This window comes from Mustela erminea, chromosome 14 (assembly GCF_009829155.1).
Source record: "Mustela erminea isolate mMusErm1 chromosome 14, mMusErm1.Pri, whole genome shotgun sequence".
NCBI classification, from domain to species: domain Eukaryota; kingdom Metazoa; phylum Chordata; class Mammalia; order Carnivora; family Mustelidae; genus Mustela; species Mustela erminea.
In genome coordinates, this window is record NC_045627.1 from 92,031,416 (window position 1) to 92,056,916 (window position 25,501).

At 48.5% G+C, this 25,501-nt stretch overlaps 2 protein-coding genes across 2 annotated transcripts; one reads left to right on the forward strand and one right to left on the reverse strand.

Annotated features, from left to right (window-relative positions):
• Positions 1 to 4,353: 4,353 nt before the first annotated feature.
• On the reverse strand, positions 4,354 to 6,359 carry LOC116573338 (F-box/WD repeat-containing protein 1A-like). The gene is given in 3 exon segments (XM_032313398.1): positions 4,354 to 5,582; positions 5,585 to 6,068; positions 6,147 to 6,359. Coding segments are annotated over 3 exon segments (1,731 nt in total). The 5' UTR covers positions 6,300 to 6,359; the 3' UTR covers positions 4,354 to 4,488.
• A 4,249-nt stretch (positions 6,360 to 10,608) lies between these two features.
• On the forward strand, positions 10,609 to 23,250 carry LOC116573040 (cytochrome P450 2E1). Its single transcript, XM_032312651.1, has 9 exons — positions 10,609 to 10,837; positions 11,770 to 11,929; positions 17,422 to 17,571; positions 17,894 to 18,054; positions 18,462 to 18,638; positions 19,700 to 19,841; positions 21,317 to 21,504; positions 21,929 to 22,070; positions 22,824 to 23,250. The coding sequence occupies exons 1-9, from the start codon at positions 10,661 to 10,663 to the stop codon at positions 23,009 to 23,011; spliced, it is 1,485 nt and encodes a 494-aa protein (XP_032168542.1). The 5' UTR covers positions 10,609 to 10,660; the 3' UTR covers positions 23,012 to 23,250.
• Positions 23,251 to 25,501: the final 2,251 nt, after the last annotated feature.

Below are 25,501 nucleotides of genomic sequence, written 5' to 3' on the forward strand. Positions count from 1 at the left end.
AGAACCTTAAATGGCAGCTCACAGATGGAATCAGAGCCAACTGACAGATAAGAGAACACTTACATGTTGTCCCCAGTCCCTTGATGTGGAAAAACAATCCTTGGTCAAGCTGGTTTGCTCTTTGGACCTTGTGATGTTGTGTGTTCTCCGCTTTTGTTTCACTTGGAAAAGATTTTTGGCTTTCGTCAAAAGTCACTATTTCTAATCAAGAGTTCATTAAACATTACATACTTATTTGCACAAATTTCTATTTTAGTGTTATCAACCCTTTCACCATACAAAATGAGAGGAAATTTCCAGGGGAGGTTTCTATTTCTCTCTCAGTCTTTAAAGATTTTTAATTTTTATTTTAAGTAAACTTTCCACCCAGCCTAGGGCTTGAACTCACAATTCTGAGGTCAAGAGTCACATGCTCCACCAACTGAGCCAACTAGGTGCCCTTTCAGGAGAAATTTCTGAAATTAACTCTTACAAGCACATTTTCAACTCCATTTCTATGACATTCCCTTCTTGCTTATTCAGAGCCTTCTCGGTGCCCAGAGATATCATATTCTTCTACCTTTCTCCTCTGTGATCTAAGGATTTATGGTTACCGAGTAGCCTCTTTTAGAAAAATATTTTATTTATTTATTTGGCAGACAGAGAAAGATCACAAGTAGACAGAGAGGCAGACAGAGAGAGAGTGGGGAAGCAGGGTCCCTGCTGAACAGAGAGGCTGATGTGGGGTTCAATCCCAGGACCCTGAGATCATGACCTGAGCTGAAGGCAGAGGCTTTAACCCACTGAGCCACCCAGGTGCCCCCAAGTTGTCTCTTAAAAAACTTCTGAGATTGGACGCCTGGGTGACTTACTTATGTAAACATCCAACTCTTGATGTTGGCTCAGGTCATGATCTCAAGGTTGTAAAGCTGAGCCCTGTGTGGGGCCCTGTATTGGGCTCCATGCTCAGTGGGGAATGTTGGATTCTCTCTCTCCCTCTCCCTCTATTCTCCCTCTTGACACGAGTCAGCCTAACAGAAGCTGTTTCCCCCACAGGATTTGCCACTGAAGAGAATGGCATAACGGGAGGCAGTCAAGGAGCACTATGGTTTGACAATCATCTTGAGAGGGAGGACTACTCTGTGGGTAGTCACACGTGCCCCCCTGTAGCCCACCGTCTCTGTATAAGGCCTGACTGAGCATAGGAGATTTTATATCACATGAACTAAAGTGGGGGTTATGAAGAACTGAGAGACCCCAGAGGTGCCTGTATGCAGAGGAGAGGCCATGTGAAGGAGCAGCACAAGGACAGTGGTCTGCAAACCCAGGAGAAACACCTACAGACATTGTGATCTTGGAGGTGTAGCCACCAGAATTGTGAGAGATAAATGTCTGTTGCCCCCAGTCTCTGGTGCTTCATTTCAGTGGCCCCAGAAAACTAAAACACATGGCAATCCTCCTCAAACTGACACACAGATTTATTATGTTTATTATTATTATTTATTATTATTAATTCCTACCAAAATCTCAGTTGTCTTTTTTGCAGAAATTGACAAGCTGAAAATTCATGTGGAAATGCAAGGGACTCAGAGTAACTAAAAAAAAATCTTTAAAAAGTGAAAAGAAGGACACATGTACCTCAAGGTTCATAGCAGCGATGTCCACAATAGCCAAACTGTGGAAGGAGCCGAGATGTCCTTCAACAGAGGGATGGATAAAGAAGATGTGGTCCATATATACAATGGAACATTACTCAGCCATCAGAAAGGACGAATACCCACCATTTGCATCGACACGGACGGGATTGGGGGGATGATGCTGAGTGAAGTAAGTCAAGCAGAGAAAGACAATCATCATGTGTTTTCACTCATATGTAGAACATAAGGAATAGCATGGAGAACCACAGGGAGGGAAACTGAATGGGAGGAAATCAGAGAGGGAGACAAATCATGAGAGACTCTGGACCCTGGGCAACAATCTGAGGGTTTCGGAGGGGATGGGGTGGGGCAGGGGGTAGCTGGGTGATGGATACCAAGGAGGGCACCTGTTGTGATGAGCACTGGGTGTCGTACACAACTAATGAGTCATTGAACACTACATCAAGAACTAATGATGTACTGTACGGTATTTAACTGAGCATAATAAAAATTTTAAAAAATGAGCAACGCAAAAAAAAAAAAAAAAAGGAAGCAATTTGGAGGACTCACTTCTTTTTTTTTTTTTTCTTCAAACAGCTTGAAATCCATGCCTCTTTAATGCCTGACCTGTATGTTACTCAGGGCGGACAGCCCTCTGCCTCACCTGTAGCAAAATCCTTAACCAATCAAAAAGCCAAAAATAGTCAATCAACACAATAGACAAGGAACTCTGAGGACAGCTAAATAGAAAACATTTCTCTGTAACATTTGGGTGGTTGGGAAAGGAATTATACTCAGGAAGTATTTCCCAGGCAACGACATATCACACTGCGAAACATTTTCTGAATGTAATCTGGGAAAGGAAAAACGCATATGCACAACTTGCCTCTCAATACAGAGTAACAACATTCAGTCAAATCCGAAGGGAAAGGTGAAGATGGCTTTCTCTCCCTCTCCCCCTTGCTGAACTAAAGGTGGTCTGGCTTTGAGGTCATCTGCAACTGGCTTCCATTCTGATGTTTTTACAGCAGCTGATTAAAAACAGGCTCTTCTTTCACTCAACTGCTTTGCTTAGGAACAGAAACAACAGGCCTGACTGACTGCTCAGCTTCCGAGGGAAGCTAGACACTGCAGTGTGGCTCTGGACCTGCGATGGGTGTGCCCAAGCCACACTAGAGGGCTGGTGCAGTGCCATGTCTCTCCCGGGAAACAAGCTGGCACAGCCCATGCTGGTAGTATTCCCTGTGTTCCCGAGTTGGGGAGGCACATGCGTGCGCCCTGCCCGACGCTCATACAGCTGCCTTTCAAGTGGCCAGGGTGGCCTGGCCCTTGCTGAGGTCCACTTGTTTTGTTGCTTACCAACTTCCAGAGAAATTTTATTGGCTGGGGAGAGTGGAGAGTTAAATAAGGCCAGAGGAGAAAGAAAAGGAATGAAAAGGCAGTTTCTGCCCCATTAGTAAACCCTGTGTGCCAAACGTCACCCTGATCCTCTTTCTGGCAGCTTTGCCCTTTTGTAAATACTGGGTTTGGGAAAAGCAGGAGGAAGGTTCTGCAGTGCAAGGTTGAGGCGATTAGCTTGCTTTCTGAGAGATGATATTTACTGTTCTAAATGAGAGAGAAATCCACTTTTATCTCTGACCACCTCTTCAGCTACTCTGATCGTGGTCTTGGCAAAGACACAGGAGCTGGGTGCCCAGAGACCCTGATGAGCAAGTCAGAGATGGGAACTATTATGCAGAATGCACCCAGGACTGGCTCTGGCCATTTCAAATCTTTCTTGAGGCTGAGCCTTACCAGTGATTTAAAATGAAGTACAATGCTTTTTATTACACATCTAATTGTTAGTGAGAGGAAATGCAATCAGCAACTCCTTTCCACACTCTACATGGAATCGAGGAGACTGCTGAGTCCAGAAAAGATGTGGCCATTGATGGAGCCCAGGCAATTTCTGCCCCTGCCCCCACCTTTTTTGTAGGGGGGTGTTGTTAGAAGGAGAGAGAGAAGAGTTGCAAATATGATGAGAGTACCTTCTAAGAACCCACTGCTGCCACACAGGGTCACTTGCAGCAAAAGCCTGGGTTTGAAATTTTGACTGGACAGCATTTAACTCCTCCGAGTGTGGCCATTTTCTTGCTGATTTGCCTCATGTTAACTGAGATCCTCTCTTCATAGGCTTTCTTCGCAGGTGCAGCAGAGAAACAGGTTGAAGGAGGGTGGGAGGAAGGGGAGGAGGGACAGAAACAGAATGAGATGGAAGGCAAGAGGCCCAGATCTTCCAGTTGTGTATTGTTTTTCTTGCTTTTTCGCCCCAAAGGCCATACGACAGCTGTCTTCTCCTAAGCACAGTGGGGCATGGCTGGTCCTGCCAGGTGCTGGGCGTTCCTGGAGTTCACAGGGAGAAACTGGGTGCTGTCTGGCTTGAAGTTGTACCCCCTGTCCCCTAGAAGTTGGGTCTCACAGAAGGTATAGGGAAACTAGTTCTTCTGCTTAACAGCAAAGCCAGAGAGATTCTGGCAAAACACTAAATATATTTATAAGTCATCTTTGTCTGGAACCAAGTGAGGAGAAACAGGTGCAGAGAGGAGAGCAGGGAGGCGAGGTGAGGTTTAAAAGCTCCAATCATTCACAGAAGATAAAAGACATCTTCTGATAGCAGCACGGAAGCAGTCAGCTGTGCTGGGCAGACCCTCCTGGGCCGACTGCAGACCAACTGTGTCCCAGCAGGGGTCTCAGAGCCCCACTCCTCGGCTAGTCCGGGGAAGCGGGTAGTAGTTTGGTTGTTACTGTTGTTGCTCACCCTGGTATTGGCAGATACGTTAAATACCGCAACTTTAATGAGTCCTGGGCAAATATGAGGTCACTGTATGATTATTTATCTGGAGATACAGGTGTATGTTCGAGAAGGGGAGCCGGGGGGTTCAGCTTGGGCAGCTGGATCATTTAGGAAGTCCCAGATGAGGATTGTGTCATCATGTGAACTACTGACAATCTGGAATTCATCAAACTGGAGTCGGAAAACTCTTCCAGAATGCTCCACAAGGGTCCGTACACAGAGTGTCCCTGCAGGAGCACAGGGGTCCAGAGCAGCTACAAGATCCCACACTTTAATTTTTCCATCATAGGCCCCACTGACTATCCTCTTGTTATCGAATCGAATACAGCGCACCAGTTCCTCATGGCCTTCTAATACTCGTAAACATGCACCACATTCTATGTCCCATAATCTAATAGTGTTGTCAGATGAGCCACTCACGACCAGTCTGTCTCGGTACTGCAAACAGGCAATGCCGTGTTTATGTCCATTTAAGGTCCTCACAAATTCACAAGTACTTGTGTTCCATACCTTTATAGTCCTATCTCCAGATGCAGAAACGATGTACTTGTCATCAAAATCTACAACATTGACAGCAGCTCGGTGTCCGACTAGCATCCTCCGGAGGGTGATGTCAGTTGGGGAGGCCATATCCCATACAGCAATGGAGCGGTCTTTGGAGCACAAAGTCACCATCATGCCATTATTGAAACGCAAGTGCAGGACTGCTTCACAATGGTGAATCAATGTGTTTAGCATTTCACCTGTATTTACATCCCATACCCTGACTGTGGAATCCGATGATCCAGTTATGATCACCCTCTCATCATACTGGAGACACAGGACAGAACCCGTGTGGCCTGTGAGAATTCGCTTGCATTCCAATGTGCTTTTATCCCAGATCTTGACTGTGTTGTCTCGAAGGCCTCTGACTATCTTTTGATCATCATACTGCAAACAGCAAACCCCTTTGCTTGTTTCACTTCGGCAGTGGATTCTCTGTAAACTATGTCTTCCACATCTCCAATTAGATTCTATTATCTCAATGTCTTGTATAATTTTAGGATAAAGTGCTCTGTAAAAAGAGTTGGGAGGAGCATTCCCATCAGGAGGTTTGTTTCTGAATAAATACTGTCCCCACCCTCTTTGTTCTGCCACAGAGAATCTGTCCTGACCATCCTCTCGATGAGCTTCTTCCATAACATGCCATCAGATGTCACTCGGTACCATTCCTTACACACAAGTTCAGCAGCACATAGTGATTTGGCATCCAGGTATGACAGAATGTTCTCAGCAATGTGATCCAAACCCCGAGCTGGCAGAGCAGTTATGAAATCCCTCTGCAACATAGGTTTAAGATACGAGTTTATGTGCCCATGTTGGTAATGACACATTTGGGATATAAGATGTTCCACAAATTCCACTTGATCGGACTCTGACCACTGCTCAAAATATTTGACACACAGTTCTTTTTCCTTCTGATAGCTTGCTGAGAGCTTTCGTTGCTTGGGCACAATCATACTGGAAGTGCCATTGGCAAGTATTGTTTTGGCCACACAATTTTCAGTCTTCATAGCAGTACTTGCTAGACATACTGTTTCTTGATTTAAGCAGAGCCTGGCACAGCTGTTATATGTCTGTCTAAGTGAATTCTTCTCTGGTATTATCTTCCTAGGGGGTTCGCCATTATTACAGTCTTCTCTCTCTGAGGAATTCTGGAAAGCTGTGAGTGCGCCAGTCCCTGGGTTATACAGGCATCGCAGCGAAGGCATGCTGTCCGCCAGGCTGGAGCAGCCCAGCCACAGAGACCTGGGCATAGAGCACATAAACTTGAGCGCTTTTTCCTGCAGCACCGCCTCGGCTGGGCCCATAATCACAGGGGCCACTGGGTCTGCATTCCGCCGGGGCCGCCCCCTTGGTGCCAGGCTGCAGCCAACGCCTGGAGGACTCACTTCTTGACTCAAAAACTTATGGCAAGCTACATTAATCAAGACAATGTGGCACTGACATAAGGACAGACACATAGATTAGAAGAATAGAATTTAAAGTTCAGAAATAAGCACTCACATTTATGGCCAATTGGTTTTTGACAAGACAAAGGACACTCTCAGGGCTCTCTCCATTGCTGAAATAGTTTTTTCAACAAGGGGTGTTGGAGCAAAAGAATGAAGTTGGAGACACGTCTCATGCCATGAAAACCCTTACCTCAAAGTCGATCAGAGACCAGAGAAAACCAGACAGCAAGTCTGTGTGACCTTAGATTTGGGAATGGTTTCTTGTACACAAACCAAAAGCACAAATGGCAAGAGGGAAAATAGATTAATTGGACTTCATCAAAATTTGCACCTTCTGTGCTCAGAAGACACTACCGAGGAAGTAAAAAGACAGCCTTTGGAATGGGAGGGAACCTCTGCAAATTGCATGTATGACAAGGGATCTGTTGTTCAGGTACAGCTCGGCTCAAGCTCATCTTCCATCTGAGCTGTCAATGTTCATGGCGGTTTCCCTGCATGATTGCGTCCTCTGTGATGTTAGGGGCATTGTATGTAGCATCTACTTATTTTTTTTACTTATATTTATATTTTATTTTAACTTCAGTATGGCTGACACAGTGTTGTACGAGTCTCAGGTGCACAGCATCATGGCCCAACACTTGCACACGTCTCCCGAGCTCAGCACAAGGGCATGCCTCCATCCCGTCACCTAACCGTCCCCCCAACTCCCCGCTGGTGACCATCAGCCCATTCTTTAGAGTTAACAGTCTGTCCCTTGGCTTGTCTTTTTCTGTCGGGTCATTTTGTTTCTAAATTCCACATATGGGTGAAATCCTATGGCATCTGTTTTTCTCTGACTTCCTTTGCTTAGCACAACACTGTCTAGCCCCATCCTTGTCATTGTAAAGGGCGAGATTTCATTCTTATGGCTTAATAATTCTCCACTGTACTCACAGACCCCTTCTCCTTTCTCCGTTCATCAGTCAGGGGACCCTTGGGCGGCTTCCATCTCTCGTCTACTGTAAATAATGCTGCTAAAAACATCGGGGTTCGTGTGTCCCTTTGAATTGGTGTTTCTGTATTTCTTGGGTAAATAGCCCGTCGTGCAAGCCCTGGGTCATATGGAAGTGGTATTTGTAGTTCGTCTGTGGGACCTCCATACAGTTTTCCAGAGTGGCCGCACCAGCTTGCATTCTCATCAACAGTGTAGGTGGGTTCCCTTTTTCTGTATTCTCACCAACACCTGTTTTCCTGTGCTGTTGATTTTAGGCAGGCAAACTTTTTATTTATTTATTTTTATTTTTTACTTTAAGATTTTAATTATTTATTTGACAGAGACAGATCAGAAGTAGGCAGAGGCAGGGAGAGAGGGGGAAGCAGGCTCCCTTCCTAGCAGAGAGCCTGATGCAGGGCTCGATCCCAGGACCCCGAGATCATGACCTGAGCCGAAGGCAGAGGCTCAACCCATTGAGCCACCCAGGCACCCAGGCAGGCAACCTTTTTAAAAAGAAGGCTCTGCTAGTCTCCTAGGACTTAATTTCAATTCCCTACTGCTAATTCTTCAAGTGTTGAAGGCTCTTACCAGGAGTGAGAGGTCCTATCAGCACACGGGAAGTTGTTTAAAGTTAATGGCAACCAAGGCACTTGTTTAATTTCCCTTTAAAAAAAAGTTTTTATTTATTTATTTGACAGAGAGATAGATCACAAGTAGGCAGAGAGGCAGAGAGAGGGGGAAGCAGGATCCGTGCCGAGCAGAGAGCCCAATGCAGGGCTCAATCCCAGGACCCTGAGATCATGACCCGAGCCTAAGGCAGAGGCTTTAACCCACTGAGCCACCCAGGCGCCCCTAACTTCCCTTTTAGGTGTACGCATGAAGTTGATATACAGAATTAAGTCAGTGTAAAAGAACTCTTTATGTCTTTTTTTAAAAAGATTTTATTGGGTGCCTGGGTGGCTCAGTGTCTTAAGCCTCTGCCTTTGGCTCAGGTCATGATCTCAGGGTCCTGGGATCGAGCCCCGCATCACGCTCTCTGCTCAGTGGAGAACCTGCTTCCCCACCTCTCTCTGCCTGCCTCCCTGCCTACTTGTGATTTTTCTCTCTCTGTGTGTCGAATAAATAAATAAAACCTTTTAAAAAAAGATTTTATTTATTTATTTGAGAGAGAGTGTATGAGCATGAGCAGGGGGCATGGCAGAGAAAGAAGCTGACTTCCTGGGGCACCTGGGTGGCTCAGTGGGTTAAAGCCTCTGCCTTCGGCTCAGGTCATGATCCCAGGGTCCTGGGATCAAGCCCCGCATTGCGCTCTCTGCTCGGCAGGGAGCCTGCTTCCTCCTCTCTCTCTGCCTGACTCTCTGCCTACTTGTGATTTCTGTCAAATAAATAAATAAAATCTTTAAAAAAAAAAAAAAAAAGAAGCTGACTTCCTGCTGAGCAGGGAACTAGGCATGAAGTTCTTTCTATCCAGGACCCTGAGATCCTGATCTGAGCCAAAGACAGACACTTAACCAACTGAACCACCCAGATGCCCTCAAAGGAAATCTTTCAATAAGTCTAACAAAAATCAGAAATAACAAAAAAGAATTGGTAGCAATTTTTCTTTCTTAATAAGTCTTAAAGTAAGAAAGCCACCTCTGTAGGGAGAATCTGGGACTCCCACTTTTCGCTTTATCCAGTTTTGTATTGTTTGAATTTGTTACAAAGAACATGTTTTACTTTCTTAATTAAGATGGTCTTTTAATATTTACAAACAATTGTTTAACTTCAATAAAGTCTCTCCATGTTGTTTCACTAGTGAGTTCTAACAACATTTCCAAGTCCAGATAATTTCTTGATGGTTTAAAGCATCTCAGACATAAAGAAAGATGAAGGGTATTTCAATTGTTTTCTTGAGTTAGCACAGTTCTTTTTTTTGTTTGTTTTAATGTTATGTTAGTCACCATACAGTACATCGTTGGTTCTTGATGCAGTGTTCCAAGATTCATTGTTTGCATATAGCACCCAGCGCTGCGTGCAGCATGTGCCCTCCTTAATACCCACCACCCTGCTCACCCACAATTCTTATGCAAGAACCTAATAAAACGTAAGAATCTGCCCCCCAATTCTATTTACAGACACAGATACAAAATAACCAAAAGTACTGTTAATAAGTTGAGTCCACCAGCATGTGAAAAGAGGGTCACCCCATGAAAACACTGGGGGTGATGTCGCGCTGTGAGTGCTGTCACATGAGACCCTGTCCGCAGCCAGCACCGTGCAGCAGACCCAAGGAGAAAAGTCACAGGATTGTCTCAGCTAGAAACTATTTTATCCTCTCTGCACTCACCCAAGGTCCTCTTAGTTAGCTGGGGAGACAAGAAGGTAGCTCCAGTGTGACTGAGTCTTTGCCACAAAGTACCAACAGCAGATGTGATGGAAAGCCTGCCGAAGGACCTCATTCCTACCAGACCAGCCCTGTCATCACCGTTCGTTAGCATCGTCCTAGAAGGTCCAGGCAACTGAATAAGATGCAAGACAAACAAAAAGGCCTTGCTTCTGAAAAGAAGTACTCAAAAATGTCACTATTTTCAAAAGATACGTATTCCTGTATTTAGAATTTGATGTTATTTGGGCGCTCTGCACCATTATGGCCAGAGGCCCTGGAACAGTGGGACCTTGCCCCAGAGCACAGCTGCACCCTTGTGTGGTCCAGGCTCACCAGCGCCTGCCCTCGGGCTCCCTCCCCACATTTACACCCTCAGGAAATGTGTACAGACACAGCTGTTCTCAGCCAGTGGGAGCCTGAGCAGACGTGAAGACTCTTAATGCATGAGATCCAGTACTCTGCCGTGGAGGCCCTCACCAGCACATAATCAATGCTGCCTTAGATCTGGCCCCTAAGCCACCCCTGTAAACATAATCTGAACCCCCCTGTCCAAACCAGGGTGATCTTCTGACCCAAGGTCCAGCGTGGTATTTCCCTGGATGCTGTTGGCTGACTTTGGTGCAGGTGCCAGCACCCAGGGTTGATAGATACTGAACATCATAAGGTGGGTGCCAGGACAGAGTTTCTCTGATGCAACCACCTCAGGAGTCAGCTCTGGAAATGATGGCCAACAGTAGCTAATAATAAACTAATACGCTGGGCGAGAAGAAAAGGAAGATGGCATTGGCTGGCTGGTCGCCCTCCTTCCCGAGGGTGCGTTATAAAAGCTGTGGCTTCACAGCACTCACACAAGTCAGCAGTGACCCCAAAGGCACCATGGCGGCCTTGGGCATCACAGTTGCCCTGTTGGTGTGGATGGCCACACTAATGCTTATATCTATCTGGAAACAGATCTACAGCAGCTGGAAACTGCCCCCAGGCCCCTTTCCACTGCCCATTATTGGGAATCTTCTTCAGTTAGATATGAAGAATGTTCCAAAGTCTTTCGCCAAGGTAAGAGAATTGTTGTTGGTTAGGGGAGGAGAATTCAGAGATTAGACATAGTGTGTGTGCATTCAATTCACTGTCAGACAAGTTGTTATTCAATTCCAGCCTGTTAGGAGTGAACTGATTTAACAGTAGCATCCAAGAGGGATATTAACGATATTTCGTTAGTGGTACAGATTGGACCTTGAGCTCTTGAGTGGGCATTGGCCGTGGCTGGCCCCAGAAGCCTGCTTGAGTCGTGGGTTAAATGCTTTGTCAGTGGATGGCTAGGTGAGGCCAGTGTGTCTGGGGCTGCTGCTGGTCACCATCCCAGTGTAAGGAGGACCATGTGTTCCCACAAGATGCACACTGTAGATGCCAAACTACAGGGTACAAAGTGGTGTTGACCCACCTCTGGTGTGGTACCACTGTCCACAGCTGTTGTGAATAGTGAATGAGCTAACGAATCTAAAAACTGAATGAGTTGCTAAATCTATTCCATGAGTTAATAAAAGAATGCCATAAATCACCTTACATGTGGGGAAAGTGTTTGAGGTAAGGGAGATGTTGACAGTGCTTTGTGCACCATGGAGGATGGACTTGTGGAGGTCAGGACAGTGCTGACGCAGGGTCCTCCTGCAGCACCGCGGGGGGGGACTTCGGGGGGATAGCAGACAGTGGGGGTGATGGGGCAGATGTTGGCAAAGGATCCTCAGGGGTGGGACAGGAGCCAGCCCACCAAGTTAATTTTGTCAAGGAGCCCAGGCATTCTGGACCCTTGCTCCCTGCAGAAGAAAGTTTCTATGCGAAGGGTCTTCCCTAGTCAGGCTGGACAAAGAGTGTCTTTTTCCAGATCCCTCTGTGTTCTCTTGGTCAACAACAACTTTGGGTTTTAAGCGTGGCCCACCTCCTCCCTGAGTTCCCAGTGGTCTCACTTGGCTCCTTGCTCGTCTCTGCAGCTCGCAGAGCGGTACGGGCCGGTATTCACCTTGTACCTGGGCTCCCAGCGCACTGTGGTCCTGTACGGCTACAAGGCGGTGAAGGAAGCTCTGCTTGACCACAAGAATGACCTTTCCGGCAGAGGAGAAATATTCGCATTCCAGATGCACAAAGACAGAGGTGAGCCCCACTTTTCAGAGGACCCTGTGGTGGGTGGGAGCCGGGGAAATACCAGGGAAGACGACCACCTAGCACAGCGTACAACCAAATGGAAGAGGAAAGAGACCCTCAGCAGTTCAGGTGCTTAGGACAGACTTTCCTGAAAGCTTCCATGACAGACTTGTAACCAAAAAAACAGGCCCTCCCGCACCATCGCTCTGACCAGCAGGACAGGTGTGTTATAGAGAAATACCACAGAGGGAAATGCCCCTGCGGATGAGCTGTGCTTTCCTCCCAGAGCTCCCAGCCTCCTGGGGCCACAGTTTGGGAAGCTCTTCTCACTCACAGCGCCCCCTGCTTCTGGGTGTTGGTGCTCCGTGCCCCGAGGCCCCTCACCTAAGACCAGGCACGGATGCCCCCGAGGTCTGTGGGGCGGTGGGCAGCTGCAGTTCACATTCTAACCCTGGAGGCCTCTGATACGCCACCTGTGCTGTTCTGAGCACAGAAGCCCCGGCTCGCAAAGGGACTTCCACGGGATCCCGTCTTGCCGGCCTCACCTCTCTTGGCAGCCTGTGTCTCCAGAGCCTGGGTTCCCATATCGAGAATAGGCAGTTACCTCGTATTAGGGATCTGGTGGTCTGAGTGTTTATCGGACTCCCGACTACAGTGCCAACCTCCTGTGTCTCCTGGGACATCCTGGAGCCCCTGCGGGCACCTGCTCATAGCTCCTCCAGCTCACAGCCCCGTGAACTTGCTGCCCACCACTGCCTGTCCCCCGACCGTGTATGCTGATTCTTTCCCACTTGCTCACTGTCATTTTAGCATCCATATTCATCAGGGATGTTGGTCTGAAATTCTCTTTTTTGGTGGGGTCTTTGCCTGGTTCAGGGATCATGGTAATGCTGGCTTCATAGAGAGAGTCTGGAAGTTTTCCTTCTGCTTTAATTTTTTGAAACAGCTTCCGGAGAATAGGTGTTATTTCTTCTTTGAAAGTTTGGTAGAATTCCCCAGGGAATCCATCAGGTCCTGGGCTCTTGTTTTTGGGGAGTTTTTGATCACTGCTTCAATCTCGTTACTAGATATTGGTCTATTCAAGTTGTCAATTTCTTCCTGGTTCAATTTTGGGAGTCTATAGTTTTCCGGAATGCATCCATTTCATCAAGGTTGCTTAGCTTATTGGCATATAACTGTTGATAATAACTTCTGATGATTGTTTCTATTTCCTTAGTGTTAGTTGTGATCTCTCCCTTTTCATTCATAATTTTATTAATTTGGGCTTTCTCTCTTTTCTTTTGGATTAGTGTGGCCAATGGTTTATTGAACTTATTGATTCTTTCAAAAAACCAGCTTCTAGTTTCATTGATACATTCTACTGTATCTCTGGTTTCTACCTCATTGATCTCAGCTCTAATCTTGATTATTTCCCTTCTTATGTGTGGAGTTGGCTTAATTTGTTTTTGATTCTCCAGTTTTTTAAGGTGTAAAGAGAGCTGCTGTTTTCTGGATTTTTCCAATTTTTTTGAAGGAGGCTTGGATGGCTATGTATTTCCCCCTTAGGACCGCCTTTGCTGTATCCCATAGGTTTTGTACCAAAGTGTCTTCATTCTCATTAGTTTCCATGAATTGTTTCAGTTCTTCCTTGATCTCCTGGTTGATCCAAACATTCTTAAGCAAGGTGGTCTTTAGCTTCCAGGTGTTTGAGTTCCTTCTGAACTCTTCCTTGTGGTTGAGCTCCAGTTTCAAAGCATTGTGATCCGAGAATATGCAGGGAATAATCTCAGTCTTTTGGTATCAGTTGAGCCCTGATTTGTGACTCAATATGTGTTCTATTCTGGAAAAGTATTCATGTGCACTTGAGAAGAATGAGTATTCTGTTGTTTTAGGGTGGAATGTTCTATATATATCTATGAGGTCCATCTGGTCCAATGTGTCATTCAGTGCTCTTGTTTCTTTATTGATTTTCTGCTTGGATGATCTGTCTATTACTGAGAGTGGCATGTTAAGATCCCCTACTATTAATGTATTAATATCAATATGACTCTTCATCTTGATTAACAGATATCTTATGTAGTTGGCTGCTCCCATATTGAAGGCATAAATATTTACAACTGTTAGATCTTCTTGGTGGATAGACCCTTTAAGAATGATGTAGTGTCCTTCTGTACCCATTCTCAACAAGATCCTAGCTAATAGAATCCAACAGTACATTAAAAAGATTATCCACCATGACCAGGTGGGATTTATCCCTGGGTTGCAAGTGTGGTTCAACATTAACAAATCAATCAATGTGATAGAACAAATTAATAAGAGAAGAGAGAAGAACCACATGGTCCTCTCAACTGATGCAGAAAAAGCATCTGACAAGATACAGCATCCATTCCTGATTAAAATGCTTCAAAGTACAGGGATACAGGGAACATTCCTCAACTTCATAAAATCTATCTATGAAAAACCCACAGCAAATATCCTCAATGGGGAAAAGGGGAAAGCCTTCCCACTGAGATCCGGAACATGACAAGGATGTTCACTCTCACCACTCTTGTTCAACAGAGTATTAGAAGTCCTAGCAATAGCAATCAGACAAAAAAGAGAAATAAAAGGTATTCAAATTGGCAATGAAGAAGTCCAACTCTCTCTCTTTGCAGATGGCATGATAGTTTATATGGAAAACCCAAAAGACTCCACTCCCAAACTACTAGAACTCATACAGCAATTCAATAATGTGGCTGGATACAAAATCAATGCACAGAAAGCAATTGTTTTCTTATACACTAACAGTGAAAATACAGAAAAGGAACTTAGAGAATCAATCCCATTTGCTATAGCACCAAAACCCATAAGATACCTGCGAATAAACCTAACCAAAAAGGTAAAGGATCTGTACTCGAGGAACTACAGAACACTCATGAAAGAAATTGAAGAAGACACAAAATGATAGCAGACCATTCCATGTTCATGGATTGGAAGAATAAACATTGTTAAAATGTCTATACCGCCTAAAGCAATCTATACTCTCAATGCTATTCTGATCAAAATTCCACCGACGTTTTTCAAAGAACGGGAGCAAACAATACTAAAATTTGTATGGAATCAGAAGAGACCCTGAATTGCTAAGGAAATGTTGAAAAAGAAAAACAAAACTGGGACATCACGTTGCCAGATTTCAAGCTTTACTACAAAGCTGTGATCACCAAGACAGCATGGTGCTGGCTCATGTAGTTTTAGTGAGATTCTAAAGTAGACGAGGAAGAAAGCAGTCTCCCATCTACCCTAAAAACTCAGAAGCCTCTAGTTTTTCCTTAGTTAACTTTGGTGACAAATCTCTAGAATACCTGTATCCACTTTATGCAGAAATTTCCAATTGATGTGCTTATAGCTGTGTCTGCTGTTCTTATGTGCTGTCCCCTCATTCCCATCGACATGCACAAGGTCAAACCCTGTCACTGTCAGTGACATTTGATTTTCTTTTTTGGACGTTGTGGGCTGGTTTTACATCTTTGGGGTTGCCGAAAGCAAAGTTAACTTCCTCAGTTTTTATCATTAACACAAGAGGAGCTTTGCTGCCCCACAAGAGCAGGAGTTGTGGGGTCAAGGAGCTCCATCCTGGTTCCAGGGAGCCCTTATCTGCCACCCCTGGTCCAAGTCATGGGCCCCTGAATGCAGCCAGGCAGGGGCCATATTCACATTCTGTGTGTTGGACTCAGGGGGCTTTGTCCTGTCCTGGCTGTGGTTCCCAAGTCCTATTTTCACATGTGCCACATGGCCCAGACCCTGTCCATGGGACACCTCTGATGCCCTAGACATAATTATGCAAATGTTAACTGTCAACATTATACTGAGCACAGGGCCCACATTAATTCCAATAAATTTCACTTCAGTGAATGTTTATGAGGCTCTGACCCAGAAGCATTACTGTCTCTATTTCAGACTGTTTTGGGTTCCAAAGTCTTAGCTCCTCTGGGATCTCCCTCTCTGTCTCTCTATCTCTGTCTGTCTCTCTGCGTCTGTGTTTGTCTCTCTGTCCCTCTCTGTCTCTTTGTCTCTGTCTTTGTTCATATGTCTCTCTGTCTTTGTCAGTGTTTTTCTTTCTTCTCCTTGTTTATTCCTCTGTCTCTCTGTGTCTTGTCTCTCTGTCTCTGTTTTATCTCTTTGTCTATGTCTCTGTCTTTGTCTCTCTCTTTGTCTTGTCATTCTGTCTCTCTTTGTCTCTGTCTCTCTCTCATCTCTCTGTGTCTTGTTTCTTTGTCTCTGTCTTATCTTTTTGTCTCTATCTCTCTTTGTCTCTGTCATTCTGTCTCTGTCTCAGTCTCCAACTCTTTCTCTCTGTCTCCCCTTTGTCCCTCTGTCTTTCTCTGTCTCTGTCTCTCTGTCTCTCTGTCCATTGCTCACATTTTCTGGCCTCTCCCACCTTCCCCCTGCTACACAATTCTTTCCAGAACCATCTTAAAATTGTCTGTCTCCTTGTCCACCCCGTCCATCCCCCATGTCACAGCCATTTAGGTCCAGGGCACTCCCACTTTCTGCATTCCCTGCCAGCTTCTCAACGCTTAGCCCACAGCTCTGGCCTCTGGCCTGCCAAGGGCACACTCTCTAGTGACCCCCGCTTGTCTGCCCCACGTCCTGGGGCAGGATCTGTCTGCTGCAGCCACTGGAGCCACTGCTGAGACGTCAGTGGACCCCACAGACACGTGGGGGTATGGTCACACATGTCTGGGATTCCTCTTGGGCTGCCCAGCTGTGTCCCTGGCATCCACCTAGCAGGCTCCATAGGGCCCTGCAGGCACCCAAAGCTCCTCATGCACAGACCCAAATGCAGGAACCCAAATGCCATCCCTCGATGGACGGCCCCTCTAAGGAGGACCCTGGGTGCCATGTACCCACCCAGCACTCCCACCCAGTCAGGGGCCATGCTGTCCAGCCAGCTGTTGTCTCTACCTCATGTTCCCTTCGGGTGGAACTGGGCCCCGGTGTGTCCAGTGCCCCCTGCCCGCCTCATCTCGCACCTCCCGGTCCCTCTCAGACCCTCCAGGCTTCCTTCTAGGACGCGCAGTGCCTCGGCCTTCCTCAGACCTCTGCTTGCCCCTCCGAGGGGCATGTGCACGGGGTCTCCCCATATCCAGAGGCTGGCAGAGTCTGGGAGCCGAATGACAGCTCAGGTTTCAGTAAGGACACTTTCTAATTTGTAGTGTGGAAGTTCGAAACCAGTGGAAACAGCACAGCTTCTGGGAAAGGGGCAGGGGCTTTCACTGGTGGGCAGCTGTGGTTTTGTTTCACGTGGGAAGACTCTGGGCAAAGTGGACAAAGGCAGTAAACTGATGGTGGGAAGAGCACCGGGGGAGGTGAGGTGTCAGGTGGAAAGCCAGCCTCGGGGCACCAGCCAGGCATCTGGACACCCAGATGCTTGGGTGCCCAGGCCGGTCAGTTCACCACTTGGGTCTCCCGCCTGGAGCCGCTCACCTTGTCCCTCTGCCGCAGGGCGTGCAGTAAGTGCTCTGCTGTCCCCTCTTCCCCAGGGATTACTTTCAACAACGGGCCAGGCTGGAAGGACACCCGGAGACTCTCCCTGACGGTGCTCCGGGACTTCGGCATGGGGAAGCGCGGCAACGAGGAGCGGATCCAGAGGGAGATCCCCTTCCTGCTGGGGGCGCTCAGGGGCACCCGGGGTGCGTGTGGCCGCCGGGTCTTTGCACACATGGTCTGGGGGCAGCCTTGCTGGGCCTGCGAGACCCCGGACTGAACCGAAGCAGTTGGAGCTGAGGGGGTTGCCCTAATCCACAGACACTGTCTGCAGCTCTGGTCCTCTCCATGTCCGGTGTGTTTATCTGGAATAACTGGAACGTAAAGGGAACACCCCCCCCCCCCCCCCGCACCGCAATAGCCTCCCACAAGCCTTGTAGAATTACGGGGATGCTTAGGATGACAGATCACAGACTCTGGAAAGTGTGAGTGGGTGGGAGCCAGCCTGACCACTCCACTGTGTTGCAGGCCAGCCCTTCGACCCCACCTTTCTGCTGGGCTTTGCCCCCTGCAACGTCATCGCTGACATCCTCTTCCGTAAGCACTTCGACTACACGGACGAGACGGGTCTGAGGATCCAGAGGCTCTTCAACGAGAACTTCAGGCTGCTCAGCACCGGCTGGCTCCAAGTGAGGCCCCTTAGTCTGCACTTGCCCATGTCTGCTCCTCTGAGGTTAGGAAAAGGATGGGGACGGGATCTGGGGACAGGAAGACAGGACCACAAAAGCCAGGGAACACCCAGGGCTGGTGCAACTCACCATCTGAGAGCCTGGATGTTGCTTCTGGAGGCATCCATGGGCCCAGTGTTTGCCTTGCTGACCACGGGAGACCGTTTTACCCTTTAAAACAGGACCCTGCTAACATGCGACCCCACACACCCACAGCGTGGTGCGGAAAAGATAACTGTGAGCCCAAATGTTCTAAATATCACAATATGACATCCATGAGTTCAAGTCAGAGGAAATAAATAGCCCAGTACATAAAACCATGTTGCATCTGGACAAGAAAATAGAAATCCCTCCCTCTCTTTTTCTAGCTTTATAACATTTTCCCAAGCTATCTGCACTACCTGCCTGGAAGCCATTGGAAACTGTTAAGAAACGTGTCTGAAATCAAAGACTACACTTCGGCAAGAGTGAGGGAACACCAGCGGTCGCTGGACGCCGGCTGCCCCCGGGACTTCACGGACTGCCTGCTCCTGGAGCTACAGAAGGTGCGGTGCGGACGCCGGCCCCCGACCCCACCCAGCTAGACACGTTTGCTCGTGGGCAGGGGCGTGCAGTGCACATGGTGGTTGACGCTGTGACACTCCTGCGGCCCCCGGGGGCATGTTCTGATGTTCCTGGTCTGACCGCACCCTGGCTTCATGTGACCATCCCACCTGTGCTAGAAGTGTGGGGACGCAGACCTTGCCTGCCCAGCTGGCCTCACTGTCCACACGCTGGGCAGCAAGGTGGCTTTGCTGGGGACGCCCTCAGTGGCTGCCAGGCGGGTGTGTGGGCCCCTCATGGTGATTCCTTCCAGGCTGTACTTCCTCACCATTTCAGACTTTGATGACTGTGTCTCCTTTGGGGAGAAGCCCTCCACCCTCCTCATCAGCATGTAAACCCCAAATTGTACATGACTTCACGGGCTTCCAGCATCATCTCTTTGACAGCCCTCTGGGACCCCCACCCAGATGGTGAAGCTTCTCCTCTCTCCTTTGACATCTCTTTGCTTCTAGAACAGTATGTGAATTCCTGGACAACTGCGGGGGGCTGTCTGAGAAGCTCTTCCACGAGTGGGGCTCCTCACTGCCCCTCCTGGGTGTCTGGCGTCCTGGTGACTTCCCTGCCTCCTAGACCCAGTGGTGCTGACTATAGGTGTGGAGAAGGCCCAGGGAAGCGTGTGGCCCTTGGGTTGTTAGCATGGACCCCACAGCTCAGTCCCGGGCAGCTGGAGGTCATGGCTCAGGACTAGGGAGATTCTTACTACACTCCTTGCTCCCCCACGCCCCATGACTCCGCTCTGTAGGAGGAACACCAAAGCTGCACAGCCCAAGGGAGGAGCACAGTCCTGCCTGTGGCCGGTCTTCTGGGAGCTTTGGCTTCCCTAATTGTGCCATGGAGATGATCATGTCTCCACAGGATCACTTCATGCACATCTTCCCTCTTCTCTCTGTGGAGCTGACGGCAAGGCTGTTGGGTGTGTTTGAGGTGGAGGAGACAGGGGTCTCTTTCTCACCCACCAAAGAGCTCTTCTTATGGGGTCCCTGTGGGTCTCTGATGTCTGCAGGAAAGATACAGTTCGGAGCCCTGGTTCACCCTGGACAATATCGCTGTGACTGTGGCTGACCTGTTCTTTGCGGGCACAGAGACCACCAGCACCACTCTGAGATATGGGCTCCTGGTTCTCATGAAATATCCAGAGGTCGAAGGTATGCTGCATAGGAGACAGGGTTCTGGGGCCACACTTTGTCAGGCCGGAGTGTTCGGGGTGCAGCTTTCTGCCTGTGAAATGAAAGGCTGGCCGTGCTTGCTAAGCCTCATGGCAGTGACACGGGGGTCACCGCCTGGATTCGGCGGAAGCGCTGCTGTATGATGGGTGCCTGGCGCTCTGGGATGCCATGCCCCGCGTCCCACTGACACATACCTGACTTCAGAACGGAAGAGCCTGCAGCAGCGTGTGGAAAAGCCATGCCTTTTGCATTCTGCTCCACAGAATAACCTACTTTTGACAGTGAAAATAATGTCTACCTTGCCCCGGAACAAGACCTGGCTGGCTACACATAGCACAGAGAGAGAGGGCAGGATGGGGTGAGGGTGTCCTCATGCCTAAGACCTGCCCCAGCGTCCCGGCTGCCCCTGGGCTCTGCTCCGGGAACACTCATCACCCTGAGGCAAGCTTGCTGCTGCTGCCCATAATAACTTGGCTCCTGCTGTGTGCCAGGCATGGGTAGGAGCCCTGAAATACACTGTGTTCTTAAGGGCAGGTATTTTGGATATGAGGTAATTTCCCTCAGGGATGCGGACTGTGACCTGTGCAGGATCAGACCTGGCCCCAAAGGCATTGCTTTTTCTGTCTCACAGAAGGGTTAGGGGTGAAGGAGCCCAAGTCTCTGGAGCAAAGCCTTCCACAGATCTGAGAACTTCTGACCAGTCTGGACTGGGGGGACTATAGCCTGAGAAACTGTGATTAGTTGTGAGCAATCTCCCATATAGAGAAAAAGACAGAAAGTAAATAGGACTGACACCCACACACCATTGCCAGATCTGACACGTGTTAGCCTTCACAGGAGCTGCTTTGGGGCTCTTGGAAACCTGTTGCCAAAGCCCTGCCCACCCCAGGCTTGTCCCAGGACTGTGTGTCATCTCTGCACTCAGCTTCGTACCCTTAGTGCTGCTTCAGTGTCAGCATGAGTTTCACACTTTTACCTGGGAACCATACAGCACACGACTTTGTCATTCACTCAGCATACTGCAAAGGCCCCAGCAACTTGTCAGTAAGGGGGTCCCAGACTCTGCTCCTCCATTCTTCATGCAGAAGGCCACATGCACCTGTTTCTATTCTGCCTCTCACCTCCACAGCTCCTGAAGCATGCAGTAAACCAGCCTGGGGTAATAATTAATACAGAGATTTCCCTCCGACTGAAATTTCTAAGACCTTTTTGTTACCCTCTACTCCGGGCGTCAGGTCAGGCACTGGGTTAGCTGCCATCAGCTAGCAGCTGGCCCTAGCCTCACAGAGCGTGACTCTCATTGGCCTTCGTGGAGGAATTATCCAAGGGTCCCCAGCATCCAGGACACCCCCAAGCACTGCTGAGGGTGCCCTGTAAGCCTCTGCTGGGCGGTGGGTGGGTGTGAGCCGGCCCGGAGCGGGTCCTTTGCATCTGTCCTCTTCACATCTCGGCAGAGAAACTCCATGAAGAAATCGACAGGGTGATCGGGCCAAGCCGCATCCCTGCCATCAAGGACAGGCTGGAGATGCCCTACATGGACGCCGTGGTACATGAGATTCAGCGGTTCATCGACCTCCTGCCCTCCAACCTGCCCCACGAAGCAAACCGGGACACGCTGTTCAGAGGTTACATCATCCCCAAGGTCAGATGGGGCCTGGCATGCATGTCTGAGCACCACCCGCCAGCCCTTCTGCTGGCCCACGGGAAGGCAGGGTCCCTTGACAGATGTGGCTGAATGGGGGGGGGGCAGGCCAGTGTTCTGCCCCCTGGAGTGCTGCTTCCCCAGCTGTCCTCACATGGACCTGGTGACCAAGCCGTGGAGGAAATGGAAGGGGACCCCTGGGCCAGTGCCTGGCTTTGTGGTACTTCCACCCCAGGAACCACGGATAGTACCATCTAGCTGGTGAGCTCCTCCCGTGATGAGATTAGAGCTCTCGCTTCTGTTTAGAATCGGCCCCTGACTGCCTCCCATCTAGTCCTGGAGCAGACGACGTCTCCTGCCGGGAGCCCCTGTGGAAAGCCCATGTTCTGGCAACTTCACTGACGCCAGCCTTTGTTCCTTCTAGGGCACGGTTGTAATTCCGACCCTGGACTCCCTCTTGTTTGACAAGCAAGAATTCCCTGATCCAGAGACGTTTAAGCCAGAGCACTTTCTGAACGAAAACGGGAAGTTCAAATATAGTGACTATTTTAAAGCATTTTCCGCAGGTGAGAAGAGGGAAGATGTAGGTAGGGTCTTCCCTGGGAACTGTCCTTCATTCCCGCTCTCTGCCGTGGTCACGCACTGGTACGGGGACCCAGATGTCTTCTTCCCATCCACAGAGGCCGAATGGCATCTTCTCGTCAGAGGTCCTGGGAGCGAGAGGCATTTTCCCTTCTGCATAGCAGATACCGTTCTTCAGCGCTAAAATCCTATCCAATAGTGCTTAGTGAAAATGCCTCAAAACTTTATTACCTAATTCTCCATACTTTTAAACAAGGGCCAGTAACTGAAACCTCAGGGTTGGTTACTGGGACCACTCTGGCCTTCCCTAGGCTGTGTCCTGGCGTCCTCTCTCAGACCCTTGGTCTCTCCCAGAGCACTTCCTCAGCGGCTGGTGGGAGGGAGTCCATGTAAGCAAATCCCTGATACTCCGTGTTAGAGGCCACCTTCCAACTGTGGCCCCACTTCTTTCCTGCAGGATGTTAGGGGAGCACTGGGCAGAGATCACTGTTCCAACCCCATATAGGTTTATGCTGCTGAGTCCTGGTGAAGGAGACCATATGAAGCCCTATCCCCAAATATGTCTATCACAGATATTTTTATACTGAATGGTGTCATGTGCTTCCTTCTAAGGGGCAGAGAGGGGTCCGTTCTGCTTGAGGGTGACAGTTTACCCACAACCCCCTCCACCCAGTCCCCCCCCACCCCGCCTCACCTGTGCTGCCTCAGAATCTCAGGAGCACTATTGTCACTTCCAGGAAAGCGGGTGTGTGTTGGAGAAGGCCTGGCTCGCATGGAATTGTTCCTGTTCTTGACCGCTATTCTGCAACACTTTAACCTGAAGTCTCTTGTTGACCCCAAGGATATTGACCTCAGTCCTGTCGCAATCGGGTTTGCCAAGATCCCACCCCATTACAAACTCTGTCTCACTCCCCGCTCAGGCTGAACACCACCCCCACCCCCGCCCCAGGCTCTTTGGGGCAAACCTGGAGTTAACCCAGGCCCCCACACCCTCTCGGCCCCTCCAGGAAGGCCCTTTCTGCAGAGTCTCAGTGAAAGCAGTCGGCTTCACAGAGAATAAATTGGGCTAGAGATGCTGCTTTCCACAGTTATGTGCATCAGATGAAATTTCGCAGCAAAGTCCAAAAAAGAATGTATAAAGCTAATTAAACAAATTGAAACAAACTGCGACCTAGTTGAGTCTGTGCTGGGGTCCTTGGAAACAAGGGTGAGAAGAGAAATTTTAAGATTAAAATATGTCTGAAAAGTCAACATAGACATCTGTTTCTATCTCTTATCATTAAAATGTGACTTTGTACCTGGAACAAAAATTCTAGGCTCGTGGGAACCCCGGGTAGAATAAGGCAGAAGTGAGGAGATAACAATCAGTCGGCTCAGTGAACTCAATCATGTCGTGAAGCAGAAGAGGAGTTTGGAACAAGAACTCTGTCCGCACCCTGTCGGCTCTCACCAAAGCCCCCTGGGTGCTCGGCCTTCATGCTCTGACTGCCCACCTGTGGGACGAGGTGGAGGCCCCTTTACCCCATAGCCTATGAGGGCTGGGCCGTGTAGGCTTGCAGAGTCTTTGGAACCTGTGGGGCAACCAGAAGTCCTGCATAAATGTTCCTTAATAAAATGAGTAATTTTCGAAGCCAGTTGTGTAGCAGCTTTCAGTCTCTCTCTGGCTGACCTCCCGCCTCCCTCTTATACGGGTCCTGTGAGGATCATGGGTCCCCCCAGATAACACAGGATAGTCTCCCTGTCTTAGAGCTCCTACCTTCATCGCACATTCAGAACCCCTTCTCCAGGTAAGATAGCATAGCCCTGGGCTCCGGGATTGGGACGTGTGTGCCATCCTACCCATCACGAGGCACTAGCAAAACCAACACTGACAGACAGGCAAATCACAAACTGAGGGATGGCTACCCCATTCTGAAAGCTGTCTGTCATTTTCCTGACACACCTACACAGGGTAATACTGCTTCCAACAGAAAAAGATAAGAACGTGTCTTTTCATTTTCTCTGGGAATTTAAAGTGAGAGAATGTCTAGAGAATGTCTAGGAAAATCCTAAAGTACTCAAAAGTGATGGAAAACGTTGGGAGGGAGAGTGGGGGGTGTTGGGGTGTGAGCGCTCAACGGATTCGGGCAGCAGCCAGCTCTCAATAGGCTTGGGTTGGTTCCTGGTCAGCACATTCCAGAATGCCTCCATGCTGTGGTCTCCTGAGCTCCAGCTCTTACGAGCCCTGCTGTCCCCTCAAGGGCAAGCATGAACTGCCAGGTAAAACTAGCTGGAAAATTAGTCTGAACTTAAGAAACCCTCCACTGATCTGAACCACCTTTGGCAGAACAGAAAGAGAAAGGGTGGGGTGGACAAGGGAACGGAGGAATGACTTGGTCTGTTTGCTGTAATGAGGTGCCACAAGACTAGGGCTTATCACTGACTGAAAGGTCTGGAGGCTGGAAGTGCCAGGTCCAGATGCCAGCAGAGTGGGGTTCTGGAGAGGGCAGATGGCTTTTGGGTTGCAGATGGATGACTTCCTGCTGTGTTCTCATGCGCAGAAAGGGAACTAGGTAGCTCTCTGGCCTCTTTTCCTAAGGGCACTGGTTTCATTCATGGTCAGATCACCTCCCAAAGGCCCCTCCTCCTAAGACCATCACATTGGGATTAGGGCTTCCACATAGGAATTCTGGGGGACACAGACATTTAGTCTATAGCATTCCATTCCTAGCTTCCCCGAATTCACATCTTCTTAGTGTAGAATACACTCCCTCCATCCCAGCAGCTTCAAAGTCTTACTGCTTGCAGTCAGCGTTTAAGTCCAAAATCCTGTCTCCTCTAAATACCCACTAAATCAAATGGGGTGAGGCTGGAGGCACTGTTTCTTCTCAAGCAAAACCCCTCTCCAGTCGTTACCCATGATGCTAAAGGAGTTTTGTGGTGGGGCAGGCGTCTGATAGACACTCCCATGTCAAAAGGGAGAAATGGAGTACAGAGCCTTTACCTCCTTGGTCAGGCTTATTCTCAGGTGTCTTATGACTTTTGGTGCAATAGTAAATGGAATCAGTTCTCTAATTTCCCTTTCTGTATTTCCATTGTTAGTATGAAAGAGAGCAACTGATTTCTGTATATTGATTTTGTATCCTGCCACATTACTGAATTGCTGTATGAGTTCTAGTAGTTTGGGGGTGGCATCTTTTGGGTTTTCCATATAAACTATCATGTCATATTCACAAATGACAGTGCAAAGAGCTGATATTCAAGATCCATAAAAACTCCTCACACTCAATATCCCCAAAACAGATAATCACATCAAAAAAATGGGCAGAAGACGTGAGCAGACACTTCTCCAAAGAAGACATACAAATGGCCAACAGACACTTGAAAAATGTTCAACATCATTAGCCATTAGGGAAATACAAATCAAAACACAGAG

Excerpts from the sequence above, each read along its gene's own strand:
- LOC116573040 (XM_032312651.1), top strand. The coding sequence starts at position 10,661 with ATGGCGGCCTTGGGCATCACAGTTGCCCTGTTGGTGTGGATGGCCACA. Across the intron at positions 19,842-21,316 it reads GAAATATCCAGAGGTCGAAG|AGAAACTCCATGAAGAAATC; the intron begins GTATGCTGCATA and ends ACATCTCGGCAG. Across the intron at positions 22,071-22,823 it reads TTTTAAAGCATTTTCCGCAG|GAAAGCGGGTGTGTGTTGGA; the intron begins GTGAGAAGAGGG and ends TGTCACTTCCAG.